This window comes from Grampus griseus, assembly GCF_964374135.1.
Source record: "Grampus griseus genome assembly, chromosome: 11".
Classification (NCBI taxonomy): Eukaryota; Metazoa; Chordata; class Mammalia; order Artiodactyla; family Delphinidae; genus Grampus; species Grampus griseus.
The window spans coordinates 95354232-95370420 of record NC_139005.1 but is presented as its reverse complement, the minus strand read 5'-3'; the positions used below and the strand labels follow the sequence as shown (position 1 = coordinate 95370420).

Genomic DNA, 16189 nt, shown 5'->3' with positions numbered 1-16189 from the left:
GGCAGATGTGTTTTCGCAGCAGCCAGCTGGACCCTGTCTTCCTCAGCCTCTGGGCTGTGGGGTGGCCGTGATGCTGGCCAGCAATCCCGGCAGCCCCCTGGGCTCTGTGTGAGAGCGGCGGACCCTGGCTTCTGGGCTTCAGCTTGTGGAGAAGTAGCCCAAAGGCCCGGTGGAATCTCTGGGCTTCCACTCCTCTAGGCTTTCTGGCAGTTTTCAAAGTCCCCGCCTCCCACATGACATCCCTGTCTGCTCGGGGTAGCTGGTGGGGCTTCTGTCTTCCCATGCTTATCTCTGACTGGTACACTGGGATTCTGTCATTCTGGGATTCTACACTCCTGAGATTCCCGGCATCTCTGGGCAGAGGGGTGGAGTATGAAGGTGTGACCTTACCTGTTTTGGGGTAGCAGAGCTGGCACGCCTGCTTGAACTCGTGGGTGGCAGCCAAGGGGTTCTTGATGAGCAAGGCGGTGTTGGGCATGGAAGGCTCTGGCTGTGACAGGGGGAGGTTGGCCATTTGGGGCGCTGGACGATGGCCGGTGCCACCAGAACCAGCCTGGGCACCAGAGGCTGGGGGGCACTGTGACATCCCCCAATCCTACCCAAGAGCAGAACTGCAGCCCAGGACCCTCCCTCTTCCTCCACCCTCCCAGCTGGGCAGCCCCTTGTAACATGATCCAAGAATCCAGCAGGATTAGATCAGCCTAGTGGCGATGCACGGGTGACAGTGACCTTGGCCCAGAATCTTTCCTTGAGTTAAAACCCAACATGAAAGTGGAGAAGCAGGAGTGGCCCTGATTGGGGCCTAAGCACAGGCCCTCCCCCACTCCCATCCTTTCTCCGAAGCCCCCAAGGCATCAACAGATGGGGAAGACGGCAAAACTCAGAGAGGTTAGGTGGCTTCCCCAGGGCCACACAGCTAGTGTCTAGGCCAAGGCCAGAGTACAGGCCGCCTAAGCCCTGGTCAAGCGCTCTCCTCAACTCAAACCTGGCTGAGTCCTGAGACCGCGGATGTTACTGACCCTGGAGAGGTTACTTAACTCCTCTGAGCCTTGATGTCCGATTTGGCCAGACAAGGGCGGGTGGTACCCTCTGCTCATCCTCCCAGCACATGGCTGGGCCAGGAAGGATTTGAAAGGGCTGGGAAGAGACCATCTCTGGCCAGTCCGCTCTTGGCCTCCTTGGGGGATGCAGCACCTTATCCCACGCTGAGGGCTCACCCCTGACTCTGGAGACCACAACCACTTCCCCTCCGTCCCCCGGAGAGCACGAGGTACCTGCGCACCGATTCTCACCGAGTCACTCACCGAGGGGGCTGGTCTCTGAGTACCGCTCAGGGGACGATGGTCCTGTGAGTCGGCTTCCTCTGGGCAAGAAGACACAGGGGTCACCTGCCCTGCTCTGAAGGGCAGAAGGACCCTCCGAGGACTTTCTCTTCCGTATTTCTAACTAGGAGAAGCCATCCAGGCCACACATCCTCTCCCATTTGGGCCACCGCCCGGGGACAGAGAAATGTCTCAGCCTGGGCGTGTCCACCCTGTGCTTACACCTTCTGCACCCCCATAGCCCCCGGGAGAAAGCCCGAGCTCCTCAGCTTGGCTCGCGGGTCCGGTGAGACTAGCCTCAGGCCTTCAAGGCCCCCAACCCACTCCCCCTCCGGCCAGCTCCTCTGCTCATCCGCCAGGCCCTCTATTGCTAGGCCTGTGTCGCACTGCTTCCTCTCCCAGCACATGACCCTGCTCAGCTATCACCTCCTCCAGGAAGTCTCTGTGAAGCCCATCTGTGCCCCCTGCAGCCCCACGCACCCCACTCGGCAGTGAGCGCCCTGAGCGAGGTCCGACTGTCGGAAGGCCGACCCTGCAGAGGCCCAGGCGGGTCTGTTTCCTCACGGGGTCCCTAGGCCAGAGCGGTGCTGGAGGGGCCCACGACCTGGCACCCCCTCCCCCAGCCTCAGGACCATCCGCGCACCCATCTGGTGAACCCAGGGCCCTGGAAGGCTGGGTGAAGAGCACCACACTGCGAGCCTGGAATCCTGGACTACCCCAGCCCTGCTCTTTGACCTTGAACAAGACACGCAGCCCCTCAGGCCTCAGCCCCGTGCTGTGCTGAGCACTGCAGGAGACACAAAGCCGGAAGACGTGGCCCCAGACCACGAGGCAGAACAAGAGTTATAGTCCCAACTGCACAGGGGGTGGGGGTGAGCGTGCCCCTCCAGGCCTCACCCATGAAGGAGCTGGGCTTGTCCAGGGAGCCACGGGTCGACCCGAAGCTGTCGAGGGTGTCCAGTCGGGTCTCTGAGTACGGCAGCAGGTCCAGGGAGTCCAGCGCCGAGCCTGGCGGGTCGAGGGCATCCAGCACCGAGGCAGCCAGCTTCTTGGAGGGGTCCATGACGAGGCCGAAGGAGGCAGGGGGCAGTGGGCTGGAGACGGGGATGGAGCCGCCCACCACAGGTGGCAGCAGCGGGGTCCCGCCGGGGAACACGGGTATCAGCTGGGGCAACTCGCTGGGCACGCCGCTGCCAGGCAGGCCGCCCTGCACCAGAGACTGCAAGGTGGGAACAGAGGGAGGAGTGGGAGGGGCTGGAGAACGCGAGTGCCCAGGCTTGGGCAGGCCCAGGTGAGGCTCCCCACCTCACCTCGCCCCGCCCACCTCGCCCCCCCACCCCGCCCCCGCCTGGTGGCCTCAGTCCCCACCTGTCCCACAGGTGGAGCCACAGGGATCTTTACAGTCCCTTCTGGACCCACGTTCTGCACTTTTGTGTTTCTATCCAGAGCGAGTCCCTCCCCTACCCCCGAGGCCTCAGTTTCTGCAACTGCGACGTGAGATGGGGCCTTCCCTCCCCCCGACACGGGACGTGAGGATGGATGTGATGGGGTCCCGGCGGGGAGAAGGGTTCCGGGAAGAGGAGGGGGCAGCACGGCTCACCAGCGAGTCCAGGAGGGTGTCCAGCTCCGGACCGAAGACGTCCCCATCGGAGAAGTCATCCAGACTCTCGGTGCCGGGGAGGGCCCCGCTGCTGCTGTCCAGGGGGGCCAGCAGGTCCAGAACGTGAGGGAAGAGGGGCATGGGGGGTGGGGAGGGGAGGGGGGCCGGGGAGCCTCGCAGGTCCATGTAGCAGTCTGTGGATGGGGGTGGGCTCAGTAGCTGCAGGGGGTCCTGCTTGGTGGGAGTTGGGGGTGGTGTCCTAGGGCCTGAGGTCCGCCTCCAACACCTTTCCCCCTTTCCCTGGCTTCCGCCAGGAGCCCTGCCTGCCCTGCTGGCCTGACCCCATCGGGGGAGGCTAGGCCGTAGCGAAGGGAGGCCCCATGGGGTGGGAGAGGGGCCTTTTCGTTCTGCAGTGTTCCTCTGATGGGCCTGGTCAGTGCCTGAATAGCCCACCTCTGGGGTATGCAATGCCCTCTCTCAAGGACACTTTTAAAATGTGACCCCTCCTGGAAGCCAGTGAGGAAGAGAAAGGGAGAGGAGGACTTGGGGAAAGGTGGACTCCCGGCAGGGGGTAGGGCCACTGCTACCCCACTGAGGCAGCCCCTCACCCTCCCAGGCTGGAGGGACGCTCTCCCCGCCCTGCAGGGGAGTCTGTTTTCCTGAACCCACTATTCTTTCATGCTTCAGGTAGTCCCCAGGGCAGGGAGCCCCCAGGAGCCCTGTCTACAGGGCCGGGGATGGCAGGTGCTTGACCCATCTGACCTCCCGGGGTCTTGGCAGGGAGGGGCTGAGCTCTCCCCAGGGCCCATCTCCACCCCGTCCCCTCAGGTCAGGGACACTACCTGTTTCGATGTCATCTATGGACCCCAATCCATTGGAAGATCCCTGTGGAGAAGAGGACAGGGCAGGTCAGACAGACACAGGCTGGGAAGGCCACGGTGCCCGGCCCTCAAGGCCCCTCCCCAAGTGACTACTGCTGATGCTAATTAACCAGGGGGCTGGATGGGCACAGGCCAGAGGCAGGGGGAGTGGGTCAGACAAGCCTCGCATCTGCCCCTTGCCGGAATGCCCTCAGGGGAAGGGATATAACCTCTGAGCTCCGTTTCCTCACCCGTCAAGGGAGGTGTCGTACAGAGCCCTCCACGCATGTTCCAGGCAGGGAGAGTTCGCAGCTCAAAGCTGCAAGTGCCGCTCCTGGATCACCAGAGTCCCCTCCCCCAGTTACAGCCCCAGGCTGAGCCAGCCCAGGTGGGATCCCACTGCTACCCGTGGACCTTCTGTTGGAGGGAAAGCTGGGCCCAAGCTCGCCCTATGGCCTTGCCAAGCTCCTCATCCCCTCTGGGCCCATTTCCTTATCTGTAAAGTGAGGATGATACAGTCATCCACCTCCTTCTACTGTAAAAAGGATGAGATCGGGACTTCCCTGGTGGCACAGTGGTTAAGAATCCGCCTGCCAATGCAGGGGACATGGGTTCTAGCCCTGGTCCAGGAAGACCCCACGTGCCGCAGAGCAACCAGGCCCGTGCGCCACAACTACTGAGCCCACGTGCCACAACTACTGAAGCCCGTGCGCGTAGAGCCCGTGCTCCACAACAAAGAGAAGCCACCGCAATGAGAAGCCCGTGCACTGCACCAAGGAGTAGCCCCTGCTCGCCGCAACTAGAGAAAGCCCGCGCACAGCAACGAAGACTCAACACAGCCATAAATAAATAAATAATTTTTTTAAAAAAAGGATGAGATCACTTGACATTTGTACAGAGCTTAGAACTGTGCCTGACACACAGGAAGTGCTGTGTTTGTTAAACGCGCAGCATCGAATTTTAAATCCAAGCCACCAGGAGGCTGGCCTGGGTGAACTAGTGTTCTCGTTCACCGGCCTCCACATTTGGCCCGAGTGGACTCGCCTGGCTTGTGTCTAGCTCTGGGCTGTGGCGTGCACTTCCCCACCTGCCTGCATGCCTTTGTGCGAGCTGCTCCCTCCTCTCCACCTGCCCCAATCCTGCCAGCCTGGCTCTGTGACATCCAAGGTGAGACTGAAGCCAAGGCTGCCTCAGGCTCTGTCTGGTCCTAGAACTCACAGCCCTCCTTTTTTTTTTCTTTTTTTTTGTGGTACGCGGGCCTCTCACTGGTGTGGCCTCTCCCGTTGCGGAGCACAGGCTCCGGACACGCAGGCTCAGCAGCCATGGCTCACGGGCCCAGCCGCTCCGCGGCATGTGGGATCTTCCCGGACGAGGGCACGAACCCGTGTCCCCTGCATTGGCAGGCAGACCCACTGCCACGCACGGCACCATCTGTGGTCCCCTGGCTGCAGACTCCGTGGACACCGAGGGTTGGCCCTTGTGGAGCTGGGCATTCCACCCACATCTGCTGTGGCCCTTTGGCCATGGTCATTTAGTCATTCAACAAAGATCTTCCGAGCACCTGCTGTACGTGCCCAGTGCCACTCTGCTTGCTGTGATGAGCAGCTGACACACTACGCACCCCCTCGCTGCCCGCAAGGACCGGCAGGCAGGCTCCCTGTCCCTGGTCCCGGAAGAGACCTGTGAGCTGGCTGGAGGGAAGGGGTGCGAGGACTGGCCTTGCCTCGGGCACCACCGCCCTTATCCCATCCGCACAACCACCCTGGGAACCGGGCACAACTGTCATCTCCCTTGTACAGAGGGGACCTAAGGCTAGGACATGACGTCATTTCCTCTAGGTCACGCCATCAGTGAGAGGACCCCCAAGTCTCCGCTCTCAAGTGAGCTCACTACGGAGCCAAGGGGATGGGTGTGCACACATCGTCTGGCGCGTGAGGAGACGATGGTGAGGACAGAGAGGGACGTTGGAAGCAGACCATAGAGTGGCCTGAATGTCAGGCTACAGTATCCGGATGTGATTAATAACAGTACTTTTAAACAGATACTTTATTATTATTATTTATTTATTTATTTTTTCTGTACATGGGCCTCTCACTGTTGTGGCCTCTCCCGTTGCGGAGCACAGGCTCCGGACACACAGGCTCAGCGGCCATGGCTCACGGGCCCAGCTGCTCTGCGGCATGTGGGATCTTCCCGGACCGGGGCACGAACCCGTGTCCCCTGCATCGGCAGGCGGACTCCCAACCACTGCGCCACCAGGGAAGCCCAGATACTTTATTATTTATTTGTTTATTTATTCGGCTGCACTGTGCGGCTTGTTGGATCTTAGTTCCCCAGCCAGGGGTTGAACCCGGGCAGTGAAAGCGTGCAGAGTCTTAACCACTGGACCAGCAGGGAAGTCCCTCAGATATTTTAATTTACAACCACTGAGGGTTTCTAAGCTGGGGAGAGCCCCACGAGGCCAGGCTGTCGGAGTTCATCCAGCAGCAGTGTTGGGGGACAGGAGGAAGAGTCCAGACAGTCCAGACACTCCCCCAGAAGGGGAGGCCAGCCACGACCTGGAAGAGTGGGATGTGACCTGAACCAGGGCAGTCACTGTGGGAAGAGAAGGAAGGAACGGGGATACCCCATAACGTACCCAGCCAGGGTCCCCCCAGAGTTGCCCTATAATGCACAATCGTGCCACTATCAGCAGAAAACAAAAGGGAGCCCTAGTTTCTCTGGCTCCAGGAATGAGGCAGGAGCCCGAGATCTGGGAACTCTGGATAGGATCTGCCTGGATGACTCCCTGCCTCCCCAGCACCACTGGCAGGAGGGAAGAGGAGCCCTGCACAGCCCCCTCCAGCCATGCTGGCTTCCTGGCTGTTCTTCGCACACACTAGGCACACTCCTGCCTCAGGGCCTTTGCACTGGCTGTTCCCTCTGCCTGGTCCCCCAGACCTCCTCATCTCCTTTGGGTCTTTGCTCAAGTATCGCCCTCTCACTATTTACTGTTTAAAACTGCAACCCAGGGACTTCCCTGGCGGTCCAGTGGTTGAGACTTTGCCTCCCAGTGCAGGGGGTGGGGGTTCGATCCCTCGTTGGGGAGCTAAGAGCCCACATGCCTCACGGCCAAAAAACCAAAACATAAAACAGAAGCAATATTGTAACGAATTCAATAAAGACTTTAGAAATGGTCCAAATAAAAAAAAAATCTTAAAAAAAAAAGTTAGGTTTAAAATAAATAAATAAATAAAATTTAAAAACCCTGCAACCCACCCACCCCCCACCAATAGCCTGGCCTCCCCAGCTCCCTTCTCCAAGGCACTGGTCACTTTTTGTTTACCACTTTTTGTTTGTCTCCCCCAGTTAGACCAAGTTTTATGAGGGTGGGGCTCTTTGGCTGTTTCTCCCTCTGCTGTGTCCCCAGTGCCTAGATCAATTCTATGACAGGCACACAGAAGCACTCAATAAATATCTTCTGAATGAATGAATGAAATCAGTGCTATCCGCCTTCAGTGCTTTCCCAACACTCTTACGATGAAGACCTCACCAGGGACTAGGTGCTGTGGCTTCTATCCACTGTTCCAGCCCCACTGGGCCCCCTCCACTTGGTCCCTCCTATACTCTGAGCTCCTCCCAGCCTCAGGGCCTTTGTACACACCTTGCCCTCTGGAATTGTTCTACCCACACACCCTGCCCCTGCCCTACTCTCGACTTCGGGTCTCAGCTTACAGATTGCTGATGCCCAGTCTAATTCAGGCCTCCCAGGCCCAGTGGCCCACAGCTCCCCACCCTCTGCCTCTAGAGCTCTCCTCATGGTTTGTAACCAGAAACGGCTAGTGTCCATCTGCCCTGGACTGTGAGCTCTTCGAGGGCAGGGAGCATGTTTGTTTTATTCAGCACGTACGTACCCAGGCCCCAGCTCAGTGCCTGGCACATACTGGACCAACTCAGACAAGTCTCCTAACTTCTCTACGCCTCAGTTTCTCCTTTGTAATAGTGGGTAAACAGCACCTCCCTCCAGGCATTGTGAAATTATTTGCGATTATGTATTCATTCACTCACTGCTATGGTCTGAATGTCTGTCCCCCAGAAATTCATATGTTGAAATCCTAACCCCCAAAATTATGGTATTAGGAGGTGTGGCCTTCGGGAGGTGATTAGGTCATAAGAGTGGAGCCCTCATGAATGAGATTATGGCCCTTATAAGAGAAACCCCAGAGAGATCCCTTCCGCCCCTCATGTGAGGTTACAACTAGAAGACCATCTATGAACCGGGACGTGGGTCCTCTCTAGACATCGAATCTGCCAGCACCTTGATCTTGGACTTCCCAGTCTCCAGAACTGTGAGTAACAAATTTCTTTTGTTTATAAGTCACCCAATACATGGCTTTTTTTTTTTTTTGGCTGCCCCTCACGGCTTGCGGGATCTTAGTGCCCCGACCAGGGATCGAACCCAGGTCCCAGAAGTGAGAGCGCCGAGTCCTAACCACCGGACTGCCAGGGAATTCCCGGCATCTTGTTATAGCAGCCTGAACAGACTCAGACATTCACTTAATTTTATTTTTTTTGAGGACCCAGTAGGTGCCAGGCCTAATGATTTTTGGTTACAAACCATCGTGACTGCTACACAGGCAGGTCCACATCTGCCTCCCTTGCAGCCTGGTAGGCCCCAGGGGCCAGGACACGCCTAACTCAGCTCTGGCCCAGTGGCAGCTCAGGGGCAAGAAGTGGTTCCCTGGGAGTCTGTTGAGTGAATGAATGAAAGTGTTGTCATGCTCTGGGGGACGGGGGCCAACTGTGTGACACTGGCCAAGTCCCCTCATCACTCTCGTGCCTCACTCTCCCCTTACGTACAACGAAGAGGCAGGGCACCAGCCGCCATCCACGCTCTTCCGGCCTGTCCCTTCCCAAGTCCACCTGAGCAGTTCCTGTATGGCGGGCGGTGGGGTGTGATGTGTGTGCTGGGCCCTGCCACTCCCGCCCCCAACCAGGACGAGGCCTGGTGGTCTGGTCTCAACTGCCTTTCTCCCTCCTTCCTACTCCCACCCTGCCTGCTGCCATTTGTTTTCTTTCTCAGGGGTCCACGAGTGAGGGTACCCCGACGGTCCCCCTGCGTGACCACTCCCAGCACCAGCAGCCACAGCTCATCCCCATACTTTGCCCCTGTGGTCACAGGAGGCCCCTCTTGGGACGTGGAGGTGCTGTGGGTCCCAGGACTTCCCTCAAGACCCTGGCCTGGGCCCAAGCTGTCACTCACCCCTCTTCCCAAGGCAGGGGCCTGCCTTGCAGCAGTGGGGACAAGGACAGATTGAGCCCAACCCTTCAGTGTGATACCTCTGGCCCTGCTGCCTGCGGTCATTTATATCCCAGAGAATGAACCCAAAGCTCTCATGATGGTTGAACCAAGATAGGTTGGTCCTGGGGCGGGTTGGGGTGGGGGAGGGAGGCTCGGGGTCCTGGTCTCCATCCTACCTGATCTGCCACACCAGCCGCAGTGCCGTTACTGAGCAGAGAAAAGGTTTCCAATTCCTGCCAGAGATTGGAGAGATGTGGGAAGAGATGACGATTCTGCGAATGTGCTCACGGTCCCACCAGCCGGGGCAGCAGAGGAGCCCCAACCAGGCGAGTGGGGTCCGTGGTGCCCTCTGAGCTCCCTGCCCCCAGGCCTGCAGGGAGTCACCTGGGTCAGATTCAGGCGTTTTCTCCCTGCAACCATGGCCTGGGCAGAGGACTTCCACGTACACGCTCCCACTGTGAGCCCGGCACTGTGCCAGGCACCACCTCAAACCTCTCTCCCTTTGATCCCCCAGGAGCCCTCTGAGGCGGGCATAATTTCCCCCACATCCCAGATGCGGAGAAGAGGGTGGAGAGAGAAGAACTAACTTGCTCAAGGTCACGGCAGAGACTCTAGAGCCATACCCTCCCCGGCGTGCAGCTTCCTGGCCAAATGCAGGAGCCAGATGAATGCACGTGGATCTGAACGAGCCAAACAGGTACCAACATTTCAAATATGCACCACACAGGGGTGATTTGAGAACACGAGGCTAAAGGACGCCAGCTTCAACGGAGGCCACCTCCAGGGTGTTGAAATCGGCCAGGGCAGGGGACGGAGAGGGTTTGCATGGCTGGTGTCTAAGGTGAGCTAGAAGCTTTGGCTGTCCTTTCCTTTGCCAAAAGGTTCTGGAAGTCGTCCCAGGGCTTTCAGCCAACACAGGGATGAACACCTGCTGTCACCCCCTCTGTCCTGTCCTGGCCCCGGCCCCCTCATGCACATCTCCCAAAGGCTCCTGGTCACCCTCTTCAGGTCTCCCCATCTCCATCCCCGCCCAGGCCCCAGCGCCCAGGGCCCGCCTACCTGGGGCCTCTTATACGCCTTCCGAACTCGCAGCCCAAGCTTCTGAGCCAGCTCCTGACCAAGGTGAGTTACACTCTCATCCTGGGAAGGAAAGACACAGGGTAGGGTGGTTAGTCCGCCCTGACTCACGAGCTGTGCTCCGGACACCTGTGCAGCCCTGCAAGGGGGGGTCCCTGTTACCCCAGGTTATGGATAAGGAAGCAGGACCCTGGGAGGGGACGTGGGCTGCCCCAGTCACACAGCCAGTGCGTGGTAGGGCTGGGGCCAGGAACCCGTGCTTCTGTTTTTCCTTGTGTTGTGGGGAGTGGACAGGAATAATTTGGGGGTTTTATTTCAATATTTTCCTTTTGTTTCCACAATTCGTCAAGTAACAGTGTCACTGTAGAAGGCTGAAATGTTAGAGGAAGAGCAACTGCTTCCCTGGATCAGCCCCACCCTCACCCTAGGCTCCTCCCCAGGGGGAGCACAGCTAACAGTGCTGCTGTGTTGCCCTACGGATCTTACCTGGGAATTTACATACGCGCATATGGACGACAAAGGATGCTTAGTTTTGCTTTGTGGGTTTTTTTTTCTTTTTTTTTATATAAGTGAGATCATATCATACCTATTATTTGTTCTACAACTTGCTTCTTTCACCAAAAAATGTCTTGGAACTCTCTGCAAGTGAGGTCACAGGGATGGAACACAGGCCCAAAGGAGCAAGGCCGTGTGAAGTCTAGAACGCGCCTGGCCCATGGTTGGTGCTGTTACAGAACCTGCATTCCTTCGTCCCTCCAGGTCTGTACTACTTTCTGTGTGCTGTGTGCCAGCCACAAGCTAGGGGCCGGGGACACCACAACCACAGGGCAGACGGGGCCCAGGCCTCACGGAGGCTCCAGTCTAGTGGGGAGACCAATCAGTAAACAGAGAAACTGACTGCAGTCCGGGCTACAAAGGGACAACGGGGATCCTGTACCTTCGTCGACCTCCCCACCTCACCGACGAACTCCTAGAGTCCAGGGTCTGGGTCACCTCTGGTCCTGATGCCCAGCAAGGAGCAGGGCCCAGTCAGTGTTTACCCATAAGGACTGGAAAGTGGGGGAATTCTCCAACTCGAAGCCAGAAGTCCTTGTTTGGATACTTTTCTCAGGGGAGTTACCGGCCCTCGCGGGGCCCAGCTCCCTGACCTGTACAGTGGGGTGAGAGCCACCCTGTCCCCCAACAAGTGGGTAGTCATGGGACCCAGATGTGGACCTGCTTCAGATGCTGGAGAATGTCGTACAGGTTGGGCGCTGGGTCATAAGAGAGGTTCTCAATTGTGAAGTAAACTTAATTGGAGAAGCAAGAATAATAAATGGAAAGTCTAATACCAGTGAATGTTCTGAACACTTACTGTGTCCAGCCACTGTGCCAACTGCCCTGTGTGATTTTCTGATTCCATCCTCAGCACAGCCCTATGATGCATGGTATGTTACCACCCCCACTTTATAGGGGTGCAAACTAAGATTCAGAGGGGCTAAACTGTGTGTCCAAGGTCACAGAGCTAGTAGGTGGCAGACTCAAGATTAGAACCCAAACACAGGCCAGTTCTCTGCAACTGACATCCTTGATCACTGTGCATACAGCCTTTCTGCTTTGCCCACCCAAATTGCTTCTTCCAGCCCCACTCAAGCCCTGCGTCCTCCAGGGAGCCCTCCAGGATCCTGACCACTCCTGAACTCCCTCAGCCCTTCCTGGGCAGCATTTACCCTTCTCCAAGCCCTTTCACACCCATTATTTCAGAGATAAAGTAGGAAGGGCACTTTATAGATGTGGAACTGCTGTGCAGAGAGGGGCGGTGCTTTGTCTGAGATCATGCCAGGGCTCTGTAGTGAAGCCAGGCCTAGACCCCAGGCTTGTCTCCATTTGTCTCCCAATAGACTGTGGGTCCCTGACAGGCACAGATCTGGGCACTCCGTGGGCACTTAGTAAACAGTTGTTAAGCTGACGAATGAATGGGGGGCTGTGTGCCCAGCTCTGTGTGGGCTGGGGCAAGCAAGACCCTCGATTGTTTTTTTTCCCATTGACTGTCCCCACCTGATGACAGCCTGGACATCAGGTCCCCGCACGTGTGGCACCCCGTTTGGTGCCCACTGCAACCCTGTACTCTCAGAGTGTGGAAGTTAAGAGTCAGACTGCCTGGGTTCAAGTCTCGGCTCTGCCACCCCCTAGCCGGGATCCTGGGTAAGTTTCTTTCTCTCTGTGCCTCTGTCTCCTCATCTTTAAAATGGGGATAATAATAGTGTCTATCTCTATCTCTATCTCTAAGGATTGTCACAAGGATTAAGTAGGTCAATACACACTGTATTTTTAGCAACGCCTGGTGTTAATATCAGTGTCTCAGCGGAGGAAAGTGAGGCTCAGAGAGGTGTGGTGCCTGGCCCCAGAGAGGGCAGTGCAGAAGGCTGGGAGCCTGGCCTCTGCGGGCAAGGCTGCAGGGCCGCACTCACGTGGGGCAGGGCCAGGGAGCACCGGCTGCTGCACGCGTAGGCCTCCTTGTGGCGCCCCAGCTCGGTCAGGGCCCGCGCCTTGCGGAACAGCGCCCGGATGTTGTCTCCGTCCAGGCCCAGTGCCTTCTCGCTGTCCTCCAGCGCCTTCTCATACAGGCCCTGCCAGAGAGGAGCGGTCAGCCTGTTACCCTCCCTCCCCCAGCCTCCTGCCTCCCCCTGGACTGAGGACCAGCCTCCCTTCCCTGCAGAGGAGGAGGGTGTCAGGGAGGGGCTGGAGAGCTCCGGGAAACAGCTCTGGCGTTCAGGCTCAGTCGAGGGCACCCGTGTGTCCAGCTGAAGGGGCTGCTGTGGGGCACTGGCAGGACATGGAGGGGAAAGGCCTTTAAACCGTACAGTGATGAGCCCGGTCACTCAGCAGACCACGGACCGAAATCCGGAAGGCAGCTCAGCGTGCAGAACGGTGGGAACGGGCATCGGGCAGACCCGTTTATCCAGAACGGGCTGGATCCTCTGCAGAGCCCACGGCAGGGCTCCCACAGGGTCAGGGAATGACTGAGTCAGTGAGCGAGGACAGAGAGGGGGAGGAGGCTGGAGACTGAGGGAGGAGCGAAGGAGGAGGAAGCTGGAAGTCGGGAGAGAGGAGTAAGGTTGAGGGCGTAAGGGGGGCAGATGCCCAGGGGCAGGGGCAGGAGAGGTTTGCAGAAAGAGGCGGTGGACACGATGAGGGCAGCAGCCCTCTGCCCTGACGGCCCACAGACTCCTGCCAGGGCCCAGGCCACCCCGAGAGTCTAACTTAACTCATCTGGGGGAGGGCTTGGGCACCAATGTCATGTAAACCTTTTTTTATTAGGTATTAGCCCTGTAAAAGCTCTCCAGGTGTGTCTGTTGTGCGCTGGGGTCGAGAGCCACGGGAGCGGACGGTGGAGCCGCAGAGGCTCACAGCGGCGGGGGCCCAGTCAGGGCAGCGGGTGCAGGAGAGGAGCTCACCATGGTGAAGTAGCAGGCGGCCCTGTTGACGTGCAGTTTGCACAGCAGCTCCCGGGGCAGGGCCACCTGGTCAGAGGCGGCGTAGTCGGCCACGTTCAGCCCCTCCACGTACTGCACCAGTGCCTGCTTGTAGTCCTTCTCTCGGAACAGGTCATTGCCCTCAGCAAACAGGTTCTGCACCAGCTTGAGCAGAAAGGCCTGCCGGGGCAGGGTGCAGGGTGGCTCAGGGGGCCTTCTCCACTCAGCCCCAGCCCTGGCACCCGGGCCCCCAGCCCCCCGCCAGGGACACTCCGCCCTTCACCTTCCCCCAGCCCAGCCCCTGAAGCTCACCTCATATTCTTCTTGCTTCAGGGGTAGGGTCGACCTATAGGAAAAGGAGAAGGACGCAAGTTCTGGGTGGGCCCAGAGTTCCCAGCCTCCCGGAGGCCCAGGAGCCAGAGCCTCAGACTAGAGACTGTGCCTAGAGCCGGCTCCCCAGCTCGGACCTCAGACATCACCTTGTGGACTGGGGTCAGGGGATAGCAGTTTTTTCTCCTTAAATCAACACCATGCTGGCCCTCTGTTTCCGACGGAAGATTGGATGAAGGTCTTGTGTTTGCCCCAGGGCCTGGCAGCCAGGCTTTCCCAGGTGCAGATGCTGAGAGAGTGCTCCAGCTCCAGCCGGCTGTCCTCTGCCTAAGAAACCAGCCCTTGGGAACGACCATGTCCCCCCAGACCAAACCTGCAACTGCAGGCCCTTGGGTGGCACCCAAAGTCCACCTCAGGGCCCCTTAGTTTGGGAGTCTCTGCACTTGTGTCCCTGCCCGCAAAACCCACACAACCCCAGCCAAGGCCCGGCACTCAGAACCTCACCCCTTATGCCAGACTCAGAAAAGCAGATGGGGTCTTACGCACCCTCTCCTGCCCATGGCCAAAGCAATGCCAGTTCAGTACAGAAGAAAGCGTCAGCCCAGGAGCCTTGACGCACATCTCTGAGGCTAAATGGCAGGGCTGGAAGGGAGCTGGGGTTTGTCTTCTGGTCTCTCATGTCACAGAGGGGAAAACAGACATTCAGAGAGGGGCAGTGACTTGCCCAAGGTCACAGAGCAGATCAGAGCCAGGGCCAGAGGGCAGGGCTGGGGCTCTTTCTGTTGCCCGGAGCCACCGCGAACACCTGGGCGAAAAAGAGCAGCCTAAGCTAGTAAGTGACAAGTGGTGAGAGGAGATGCCGGAGGTCCCCTGTGTGTGTGGGAGGAGGTGTCCCTGATTATGACAGCGGAGCCAGTCACCCGCCCTCTCACTTGCCTCCCACCATCAGAGACCAGGGCCCGGCCCTCCTGCCCCAGCACTGGCCCCACCACTCTCCTCCTAACTGGTCTCCCACCTCCAGCCTCTCCTCTTCCAGCATCAGCTTCGTCTTCAATAGGTCATGCCCCGTCCTCAAGGTCGCCTCATCCTGGTGTTTAAGGCTCTACACAAGCCATCCACCCACCTGTCCAGACCACTTTATGGCTCCTACGGTGCTCTGTGCCCAGAGGTGCCTAATGAACGTTTGCTAAGCACATGAAGTCGGTACGTGAGGAAACAGTCATTTTTAAAGGAGCAGGTCCTACTATGTATGCTGCAAAGCAGTCCCTCAGGAGACCAACCTACGGGTTCCCAAGAAGCCTGTTGCTAAACCTTCTCAGAGCTCCCCTTTGGGAAGGGGAAGGAGGACACAAGGCTAACATTTATCCCAAGCACAACGACCCTGGGAGGGAAGTGGCATCATCTCCATTTCTCAGGCACTGAGACCACCAGGAAGCAGGGACACTGGGATGTGGATCTAGGTCTGGGGCTCACAGTTCCAGCTCCGCAAAAATCAGTGACTTAAAAACAGAATTCTTGGGACTTCCCTGGTGGCGCAGTGGTTAAGAATCTGCCTGCCAATGCAGGGGACACAGAATCGATCCCTGGTCTGGGAAAATCCCACAGGCTGCGGAGCAACTAAGCCCGTGCGCCACAACTACTGAGCCTGTGCTCTAGAGCCCGTGAGCCACAACTACTGAGCCCACGTGCCACAACTACTGAAGCCTGCATGCCTAGAGCCTGTGCTCCGCAACAAAGAGCAGTCCCCGCTCACCGCAACTAGAGAAAGCCCATGTGCAGCAACAAAGACCCAATGCAGCCAAAAACAAACAAATAAAAATAAATAAATTTACTAAAAAAAATCCACAGAATTCTTAAAATAAATAACCAACAAGGACCTACTGTATAGGACAGGGAACTCTGCTCTGTAATAACCTAAATGGGAAAGGAAGTTGAAAATGAATAGATACTTGTATATGTATAACTGAATCACTTTGCTGTACATCTGAAACTAACACAACATTGTTAATCAACTATACTCCAATGTAAAGTAAAAATTTTTTAAAAAGACAGAATTCCCAAGGCTTGCCTTGTTCACCAGACTGGCCTCTGAATAAAACTCAGGCACTTTCCCAAAATCAAAGCCCTCGCCCACATGGAAGAAGAACCCCCAGTGAAGGGCAGCTCTGAGCCGGCCGGAGCCAGGAAAAGTGGCTGTGTTGCAAGCTGAGGGAGAGCGTGGTGTGTGAATATAAACAGGAGCAGACCCTGTGTGTGTGTGTGTG

The 16189-nt window shown here is 57.7% G+C and overlaps 1 protein-coding gene across 2 annotated transcripts in view; it reads right to left on the bottom strand.

The window, feature by feature from the left end:
* The window catches only part of ZC3H7B (zinc finger CCCH-type containing 7B), a 54022-nt gene that overhangs the window by 15939 nt on the left and 21894 nt on the right, over nucleotides 1–16189 (bottom strand). Inside the window, exons 3-12 of one of the 2 annotated variants that reach the window (XM_082665587.1) lie at nucleotides 13908–13941; nucleotides 13578–13775; nucleotides 12591–12749; nucleotides 10123–10203; nucleotides 9240–9296; nucleotides 3765–3807; nucleotides 2923–3116; nucleotides 2220–2541; nucleotides 1293–1363; nucleotides 391–490 (exon numbers count right to left, since the gene is read on the bottom strand). In XM_082665587.1, the coding sequence (XP_082521713.1) occupies nucleotides 391–490; nucleotides 1293–1363; nucleotides 2220–2541; nucleotides 2923–3116; nucleotides 3765–3807; nucleotides 9240–9296; nucleotides 10123–10203; nucleotides 12591–12749; nucleotides 13578–13775; nucleotides 13908–13941 (1259 nt within the window). The remainder of the gene's footprint in view (nucleotides 1–390; nucleotides 491–1292; nucleotides 1364–2219; nucleotides 2542–2922; nucleotides 3117–3764; nucleotides 3808–9239; nucleotides 9297–10122; nucleotides 10204–12590; nucleotides 12750–13577; nucleotides 13776–13907; nucleotides 13942–16189) is intronic. The other variant, XM_082665588.1, reaches the window with a different exon arrangement.